This window comes from Clupea harengus, chromosome 7 (genome assembly GCF_900700415.2).
Source record: "Clupea harengus chromosome 7, Ch_v2.0.2, whole genome shotgun sequence".
NCBI lineage: Eukaryota > Metazoa > Chordata > Actinopteri > Clupeiformes > Clupeidae > Clupea > Clupea harengus.
This window is the reverse complement of record NC_045158.1, coordinates 27,491,325-27,501,324: the sequence shown is the minus strand read 5'-3', so window position 1 is coordinate 27,501,324 and position 10,000 is coordinate 27,491,325. Positions and strand designations below refer to the sequence as shown.

The following is a 10,000-nucleotide window of genomic DNA, read 5'->3' as shown; positions in this document are numbered from 1 at the left end:
TGAATTAAAGTTAGTAGTATTGAAATTAATAAGGCAGGTGTTTTTAAAGGTCGTCAGTGGCCTTAACGGGGTTACGTATTCTGGGTCACATCAAAACCCACCGCTGGTCATGGGGCCAAGGAAGCATTGCTAACGTTGTCTAAGCATGTGACGTCAGTGTGCCAGGTCTAGTTTAGTTAATTTAGTTAAACCTTTAGTTTGTGAATGAATTAATTGTTGGCGTAGTGGGTGAACAGATCCATTGCTGAGTCAATCTACCGCCCTTGCGGTTGATTACCAGTCAGTGTTTTCTTTTGTGGTCTGTTCTCAACGGGCTTTATGCCAAAGTTCAGTAGCTGCAGTGTTGGCTGGCCGTCTTGGTTTGTGTTTGTGGTTCTGCAACGTTAACGCTGAAGAATGTGCCCTGCCTAGGTGACGGTATTGTACTTGTATGGTACCTAATGTTTAGTCTAGATTGTGAGGTGATGGTTGACCAGGATGTGTTGGAATGTATGACATGTAGTGTCTGGCTCTGTGTACAAGGACAGATTATGAAAGCATGGGCCCCTGGGCCTGGACATGTAAAAGCCCCCCCCCATTCGTGCGCGCGCACGCGCCCGCTAAAATAGGAAAACATTACTTAAATGTAATGACATTTTTTTTTTCAACAGCACAATAAACTAAATTCACCTGTGCCTCAACAGGATTTACAGCGCACGTACACATAATCTAACGCAGCAGCGCAGGTACACTTAGTTAAAGCCATCAACAAATTAGCAAAATACACAAATAAGAGATTCATAACAACGACTTCACGCAGAGGCTCTGGTTTAGGGGCCCCCTGAGCTCATGGGTCCAGTAGGCCTGTTCGGTAATCCGTCCCTGTCTGTGTGTGCTGCAGCTAACTTCCCAACGTGCGTAGTGGAGCAGCTTCCTGCTGACATCAGCACAGGTATCTACTACGGCTGGGCCTGCGTGGACAATGGTCCTGTTCACAAGATGGTCATGAGCATTGGCTGGAACCCATACTACAAAAACACTATGAAATCTATGGTGAGAGACAGCAAACTGACACACTCATGCATACACACTTACTCTCTCTCTCTCACTCACACACACACACACACACACATACACTCACTCACTCACACACACCCTGTTAACACTACATTACTACTTATTCTTCAGCAATTAAAACAACAGAGAGAAGTCTATTGTGAAACACGTCCACAGCAGGACAATGTTCTACATACATTCAGAACCCCTTTTGTGAATTTCAGGAGACGCACGTGATCCACACCTTCAAAGAGGATTTCTATGGGCAGACCTTGAGCGTGGTGATGATTGGCTACATCAGACCGGAGAAAGGCTTCGACTCTTTAGGTAGGTCACGCTCAAGTACAAATGGAACTCCATGCCCTCACAAAGAACTGCCTGTCTGTGCTCTCCGTATTAATGGGGCCATCTGCAACAATAAGTCACAGTGACTCAATGGACGGTTATGAAACGACCTCGTGGTCAACATGCTAACCTTTACGTTTTAATTAGTTACTGACATTAACACTCGTTCATAGTTTTTTTTAATTTTTTTTATTTTGAAAGATTTATTTTTGCGCTTTTATGCCTTTATCAGATAGGACAGTAGAGAGAGACAGGAAGCGAGCTGGAGAGAGACAGGTAGCAAGCTGGAGAGAGATCGGGAGAGGGATTGGGAAATGACCGCGAGTCGGACTCGAACCGGGTCCCCGTGGCCATTCCGACCCATTCATGGTACAGGGATGCTGCTGCTTGTGCCACAGCTCCCCCCCCCAACACTCGTTTATAGTTAACAACAAACTAAACATGTCACTGTCCAGGTCATTATAGACACTCGTTTATAGTTAACAACAAACTAAACATGTCACTGTCCAGGTCATTATAGACACTCGTTTATAGTTAACAACAAACTAAACATGTCACTGTCCAGGTCATTATAGACACTCGTTTATAGTTAACAACAAACTAAACATGTCACTGTCCAGGTCATTATAGACACTCGTTTATAGTTAACAACAAACTAAACATGTCACTGTCCAGGTCATTATAGACACTCGTTTATAGTTAACAACAAACTAAACATGTCACTGTCCAGGTCATTATAGACACTCGTTTATAGTTAACAACAAACTAAACATGTCACTGTCCAGGTCATTATAGACACTCGTTTATAGTTAACAACAAACTAAACATGTCACTGTCCAGGTCATTATAGACACTCGTTTATAGTTAACAACAAACTAAACATGTCACTGTACAGGTCATTATAGACACTCGTTTATAGTTAACAACAAACTAAACATGTCACTGTCCAGGTCATTATAGACACTCGTTTATAGTTAACAACAAACTAAACATGTCACTGTCCAGGTCATTATAGACACTCGTTTATAGTTAACAACAAACTAAACATGTCACTGTCCAGGTCATTATAGACACTCGTTTATAGTTAACAACAAACTAAACATGTCACTGTCCAGGTCATTATAGACACTCGTTTATAGTTAACAACAAACTAAACATGTCACTGTCCAGGTCATTATAGACACTCGTTTATAGTTAACAACAAACTAAACATGTCACTGTCCAGGTAATTATAGACACTCGTTTATAGTTAACAACAAACTAAACATGTCACTGTCCAGGTCATTATAGACACTCGTTTATAGTTAACAACAAACTAAACATGTCACTGTCCAGGTCATTATAGACACTCGTTTATAGTTAACAACAAACTAAACATGTCACTGTCCAGGTCATTATAGACACTCGTTTATAGTTAACAACAAACTAAACATGTCACTGTCCAGGTCATTATAGACACTCGTTTATAGTTAACAACAAACTAAACATGTCACTGTCCAGGTCATTATAGACACTCGTTTATAGTTAACAACAAACTAAACATGTCACTGTCCAGGTCATTATAGACACTCGTTTATAGTTAACAACAAACTAAACATGTCACTGTCCAGGTCATTTTAGACATCACTGGATATACTCAGTAAGGCTGCAGTGATTACTCCGGTGTGGTGAAGACTTCGCATCACTATCGTAACGGTGTTAATTATCGGACGCCGTGTGTTATCGGCAAACGTTCGCGTTGTCATGTTAACCCATTATTAAACCGAGCATATCGAGTGTTAATCCATTATTAAAGTTAGCATTTTGATTGTTTAACAGAATGGCCGATGTTTGACACTGTCCGGTAACTGACATAGCTACGCTAAGGGGCAGAGGGCTGTAATAAAAGAATGGCCAAGATTTATAAGAGTTCATTGTGAGTCATAAGACCATGACACGCATGCGTCCCTTGTGACACACACACACACACGTCGCCATAACGACCACATAAAGGCTCTATTTTTCTCTGCCTTCTTTGACTTCTTGTTTCTCTCCAGCCTTATGCGGTGTCTCAGCAGTCAGTCGGAAGTTAGAACATTATTTCTTAAGGCCCTTTTCAGCACTTATCGCTCAACTCAGAACTCATATTTATGTTGCTTTAATTCTTGTCCTAATTCTTAGAACCGACATGTATGAAAAAAAAATCTCATGTTTTCTTCTAATGTCAGGGGGCTAAAGTCAACAGGTCATAAAGCAATTAGTTTCAAAATGAGAACACTTATCAGACCTGCTGAAGAAGCATCAGATTAGGCATTCCTGCTTTTTTTTTATTGTCTTGTTTTTTTACTTATTTCAAACATGACCCCGCATGAGCCCATAGCCAGCAGCATCATCTGACCATGTGACTTCTGCATTTTCTCCCAACCAGTATTGGGTAATATAATCCTAACCACACACTAATAGTTAAGAGGGCAGTGTACCACCTTTCACATTCATTTTGATTTTAATAGCAAAAAGTAATGCATTTTTAACTCAGACACTGACAATGTACAACATTATCTGTATCTGTTCCTCTGATATAGGTTTTTTTTCTGATCATTTTTTCAAATCAACTGCTGTGTTAGCTGTTACACCCAGCTTGCATTCTGTTTCTGTTCTGTGGAATCACTGACATTGACATGTGGTATACAAACAAAAACGAACAGACGTAATGACGTTTACTTATTCGACATCCTGTGTGTCTGTGCAGATGCTTTGATCACAGCCATCCGCAATGACATCGAAGAAGCCAATCAGAAGCTGGAACTTCCTGAGCATCAGAAGCTGAAGGAGGACAACTTCTTTAAGGACCCTCTTGACACGCCAGTGGACAAAACCTCAACGTCTACGGCAGCATCGACGTTATCAACAGAATCAAAGCATATCATGAATGGCCACTAATTGTGTGTGTGTGTGTGTGTGTGTGAGCAAGTCACCTCTCCTCTGCTGGTATGTGTGTGAATGTATGTATGTGTGTGAGTGTGTGTGTGTGTGTGTGTGTGTGTGTGTGTGTGTGTGTGTGTGTGTGTGTGTGTGTGTGTGTGTGTGTGTGTGTGTGTGTGTGTGTGTGTGTGTTCTCAGCCCTCCCGTGATCAGTGCATTCACCCTTCCAGAGGCCGATCAGGGGCGGTGAAAGAGTTGGAGAGGAGAGAGCTGGTGATTTGGGGAAAGAGTGAGAGAGAGATGGGGGTTAAGAGACTAAGAGGAGGGAGGAGAGAGCTCTTATCTGAGTGGCTTAGGGGTGGAAACTCCCAGGGGAAAGTCCATCAGCTCAGGGTCATAGAGGAGAGGAGAGGAGGGGCCTTTATCTCTGAGAGGGAGAGGGAGCGCGAGAGAGAAGGTGCTGGAAGAATTTCCAAGGTGACTGCCGGTGGCAAAAACAGTCTGTAAATATTTCAGATCAGATCAGTTGATCAATTTATAAATATTTTGATTTGTATAGAAGAGAGTATTTATGATTGTGTGTGTGTGTGTGTGTGTGTGTGTGTGTGTGTGTGTGTGTGTGTGTGTGTGTGTGTGTGTGTGTGTGTGTGTGTGTGTGTGTGTGTGTGTGTGTGTGTGTGTGTGTGTGTGTGTGTGTGTGTGTGTGTGTGTGTGTGTGTGTGTGTGTGTGTTGCCCCCAAGAAGCACTTATCCCCAGCAGGCCTGTCATGGCAGTATGCACCTGTCCCTTCGACCCGAGAGTCCTCCAAACTTGAAGCAGGACATGCTGAGTCCCTCTAGTTCCTTCCTGTGAGGAGTGGAGACGTGCTCGTCACCGTCTGTCCCCTCATCCAGCCATAATTAGTCACAGACCAGGGGACCTGTATGAGGGCCAGCCTGTCTGAAGATCTTTTTATTTCCTCTCAGTCTCCTGTCAACTGTTTATGCACAAGCAATCCTCTGTCACTACTTTTGTCATGCATACTGACATACACACATAGTCACAGTCACAGTCACAGTCCTGTCACAGAAAAAAAGAAGTTACTGTATTTAACTGTTTCGCTACAGACCTCAAGTGAAAACAAACTAATCGAAAGAACCAGAGTAAAAGGCTTCAACCACTATGCTTCCCGTTTTAACATTTCAGTTATTTGCCTATAAGTGTGTATGAGTGTGTCTATGAGGGAGAGTGTGCATACTCCTCTGGAGTTTTTACCTCTTCCCTTCTGTTAGCTGTGAGTCTGTCTCCAGGGACCAGCCTTACTGTGTGTGTGTGTGTGTGTGTGTGTGTGTGTGTGTGCACCCAATTATCCTGCCTGCAACTGTATGCCGCTGCCTGGTATCCTGTCATAATTAAATAAGTGGAATCTGTTTGTTGGTCTCTGTCCATCTGTTCTCCCATCCCCCTCATGCATAGGACCAGTACTGTAAAGCGTACATTCCCTTGAAGCAAAGTAAACAAGAAATCCAGAACAGAATGCAATCGATCCAATCCTGTAGTGAAAAAAAAAAACATGCCGATTTGTTTGTTCAGTAACTCATTTATTTTGTCAGCCTTTGGCTATACCACACCAAGCACCTTTATCCATGTTCCACGTGTATATGTGTGACTCATTTTCAAAAGAGAGCTCTTGATCGTGTTAGCATGGCACAGCCCCACACACACACACACACACACGTACAGTTTCACTATGATGGTTCATACAACCCAAGAGAAAAACGAGCTGGGAAACTCTAGGCTGGCTGACCCTGGCTAGAAGCATTGGCCTTGACCACACACACACTTCTGCACCAACACCAGTACCAGTCACAACTGTGTGAATGTTGAAGGTACACACAGCTTCGTAATTTAAAACAAAACATTTCAAAAGATGGTTGGAAAGGCTATTTTAGAAGAAAACATTTAAACCTCCTTGAAAGCTGCAATGTCTTTATCTAAGTTGTGACATAGGCCTATAGTCATGTGCAGCAAGGCTACTCATTAAAGGTTGATTAAGTGATTTAATAATTAACCTGAAATTCAGATTGGTTCATAGAGACGGCTTTGATTATATAGACGTCTGTGATACCCATATCATACGAAGCATATCAAATGTTAATGCCTTTGTTAAATGATTTGTTATGAACTCTCGAATGAACTTTCAGCAATTTAATTTCCATTACACTCTCTGATTCTCACTGGCATCATTGTAAGCACTGACTTGTGTAATTTCACCCCACTCGTGCTTGCACAGATGATCCTTAAGTGGGGTTGTCATAAGGAGAGACAAAAGCAGAATTTTACTGAAACACTGAAAAGTGTATACAACAAAGTTTTCATTTAAATGACACCGGCCATACACAGATCAAACATAACACCTAACACATACAGGTAACAACAACCCCTCAGTGATTATCAGGATGTTGTATTGTCGGTTGGTGTGTGGGCGCGCACACAATGGATTGTACGGTGGAAGAACAGCTCCCTCTATAGGTGAAAGGCTGAACATACACGCTGACATTCGCGTGTACTCTGCATGTGTTTGTACTCTTATGTGCATTTTGGAGTGTATTTATTATTCGCTATGATATTAACATGACATGAGTTTGTGTGTATTTATGAATCAGACAAGTGTTTGTATGTACATGTCTGTGTGTGTTTATTAATCAGACAAGTGTTTGTATGTGCATGTTTTTGTGTATTTATGAATCAGACAAGTGTTTGTATGTACATGTCTGTGTGTGTTTATGAATCAGACAAGTGTTTGTATGTACATGTCTGTGTGCTTGTGTTAGCGCTGATAATGGCGCAACTATCACTCTCATCATCGTACTCCAGCTCATCATCGTCATCCTCATTCTCATCCAGCAGGCCATACTTAAACTTGCGGTACACCGTGCCATCTTGCCCCATGTACACGATGTCTTCGTCCTCCTCCTCCTCTTCATCCTCATTGTCGTCATCCTTTATCCGGTCACGGAACGGGTCTGGGGACACGGGCGTTCCTCGAGGAGGGACCTTTTCGTAGCCGCGCAGGAACACCAGAGGAGCGCGCGGCGCGGTGGAGCGCAGCCACAGAATCGTAAACAGCGCCAACCCGATCCCCACCGCGAGCAGAACCAGCGTGGTGACCACGTTCGCCACGGCCACGGCCAACTCCTGCTCTTTCGGCTCCGTGAAGCGGAAGTTCATATCCAGGACACAGTCATCTGAATAGAAACACCCATGAAAAAAAACAAAAAACAAAAAACACACACACACACACACAAACACACACACACACACACACACACACACACACACACACACACACACACACACACACACACACACACACACACACACACACACACACACACACACACACACACACACACACACACACACACACACACACACACACACACACACACACACACAAAGGTCAAGGATTATTTGCATGGCTAAATGCATGTTTAAATCTGCTATGTGAACTCAAAGGTCCAAACTGGAAAAGCTGGGTGTGGCCACAGGGGCGGTAACCGTGGAGATCAGGGCCTACCATCTAACTCCTGACATTGGCAGCACTCCCAGGGGATGGGCTCGGAGTCCATGCGCTGGCCCTCCCCGCAGCAGCTGAGGCAGCGGCCGTCTGGCGCCAGGCGCTGGAGAGCGTGGCATTGGGTGCAGTTAGAGGGGCCGGCACCTTTACACTCCGTACAGCTTGGGTGGCATGACTCACACTTCACCACGGCGCTCTGTGGCAGACAGACAGACAGACAGACAGACAGACACAGACAGACAGACAGACAGACAGACAGACAGACAGACAGACAGACAGAACACAATCAGACAGGTAGCATGGAGATTTAGAGAGAGGTAAGGGGGTGCAGAGGGAGGCTTTAGGGGGAGGGGAGGGGAGGGGAGGGGAGTGAGAGGGTGAGGGACGTTACCTGGGTGAGTGAGAGGGTGAGGGACGTTACCTGTGTGGAGGGGTAGGAGCCTGCCAGACAGGGAGAGCTGCAGAAACCATATGTGGAGCCCATGAGGTGGAATCCATCATAGCAGGAACTGCACTCGAGGGCCCCTGAGTCTACAGGCACAGAGACACAGAGACACAGAGTCCTTCATTAGTGCTCCTGAGTCTACAGGCACAGAGACACAGAGTCCTTCATTAGTGCCCCTGAGTCTACAGGCACAGAGACAGACACAGACACAGGCACAGACACAGAGTCCTTCATTAGTGCCCCTGAGTCTACAGGCACAGAGACAGACACAGACACAGGCACAGGCACAGAGACCTTCATTAGTGCCCCTGAGTCTACAGGCACAAACACAGAGACCTTCATTAGTGCCCCTGAGTCTACAGGCACAGAGACACAGAGTCCTTCATTAGTGCCCCTGAGGCGACAGGGACAGAGACACAGAGACACAGAGTCCTTCATTAGTGGAGCGTGTCTGTGCTACGGGATTATGGAATTTAAGATACAAACTTGTGTGTGTGTGTGTCTGTGTCTGTGTGTGTGTGTCTGTCTGTGTGTGTGTCTGTCTGTGTGTGTGTGTGTGTCTATAAGTGTCTGTCTGTGTGTGTGTGTGTCTATAAGTGTCTGTCTGTGTGTGTGTGTCTATGTGTGTGTGTGTCTTTCTGTGTGTGTGTGTGTCTGTGTCTGTGTCTGTCTGTGTGTGTGGGTGGGTGTGTGTGTGTGTATGTTTACAGAATGTGTGAATCTGTGTGTCTGCTGGAGGTCTGGGAAGAGGATCAGTCGATGTGTGTATGTAGTCTACAGATTACAGGGAAAAGAAAGCCAAACAACTAGTCAAACACTGCTCAGGATCTGCCATCATAGGTTGGAAGCACATTTGAAGGAGATGCTGTTATCTTTATCCTTAATGTGTGTGTCCTGTACTGAGCTGATTCTTGACTCCAATCATGACTCCAAACAATATTTGGATCACGTCAGATTATTTGAATTTCACTTATCAATCCAAATGAAGGCATTGAAATGTGTGTAGCTGAGAGTGTGTGTGTAGCTGAGAGTGTGTGTGTAGCTGAGTGTGTGTGTAACTGAGTGTGTGTGTAACTGAGTGTGTGTGTAACTGAGTGAGTGTGTAGCTGAGAGTGTGTGTAGCTGAGTGTGTGTAGCTGAGTGTGTGTAGCTGAGAGTGTGTGTGTAGCTGAGAGAGTGTGTGTAGCTGAGTGTGTGTAGCTGAGTGAGTGTGTAGCTGAGTGAGTGTGTAGCTGAGAGAGTGTGTGTAGCTGAGAGTGTGTGTGTAGCTGAGTGAGTGTGTGTAGCTGAGTGTGTGTGTAACTGAGTGTGTGTGTAACTGAGTGAGTGTGTAGCTGAGAGTGTGTGTAGCTGAGAGTGTGTGTGTAGCTGAGAGAGTGTGTAGCTGAGAAAGTGTGTGTATCTGAGTGAGTGTGTGTGTAGCTGAGAGTGTGTGTGTAGCTGAGAGAGTGTGTAGCTGAGAAAGTGTGTAGCTGAGTGTGTGTAGCTGAGTGTGTGGGTAGTTGAGAGAGCGTGTGTAGCTCGGAGTGTGTGTGTAGATGAGAGAGTGTGTGTATCTGAGAGTGTGGGTAGTTGAGAGAGCGTGTGTAGATGAGAGAGTGTGTGTAGCTGAGAGTGTGTGTGTAGCTGAGAGTGTGTGTGTAGCTGAGAGAGTGTGTGTAGCTGAGAGTGTGTGTAGATGAGAGAGTGTGTGTAGCTGAGAGTGTGTGTGTAG

At 44.6% G+C, this 10,000-nt stretch overlaps 1 protein-coding gene across 3 annotated transcripts in view; it reads left to right on the top strand.

Moving 5' to 3' along the window:
- The window catches only part of rfk (riboflavin kinase), a 14,225-nt gene that overhangs the window by 923 nt on the left and 3,302 nt on the right, over positions 1–10,000 (top strand). The window contains exons 2-5 of one of the 3 annotated variants that reach the window (XM_031571004.2): positions 881–1,032; positions 1,260–1,362; positions 3,788–3,793; positions 4,109–4,321. In XM_031571004.2, the coding sequence (XP_031426864.1) occupies positions 881–1,032; positions 1,260–1,362; positions 3,788–3,793; positions 4,109–4,299 (452 nt within the window). In that variant the 3' untranslated portion in view covers positions 4,300–4,321. Of the gene's footprint in view, positions 1–880; positions 1,033–1,259; positions 1,363–3,787; positions 3,794–4,108; positions 4,351–10,000 lie in introns of those variants that run through there. The other 2 variants (XM_031571001.2, XM_012820936.3) reach the window with 2 other exon arrangements.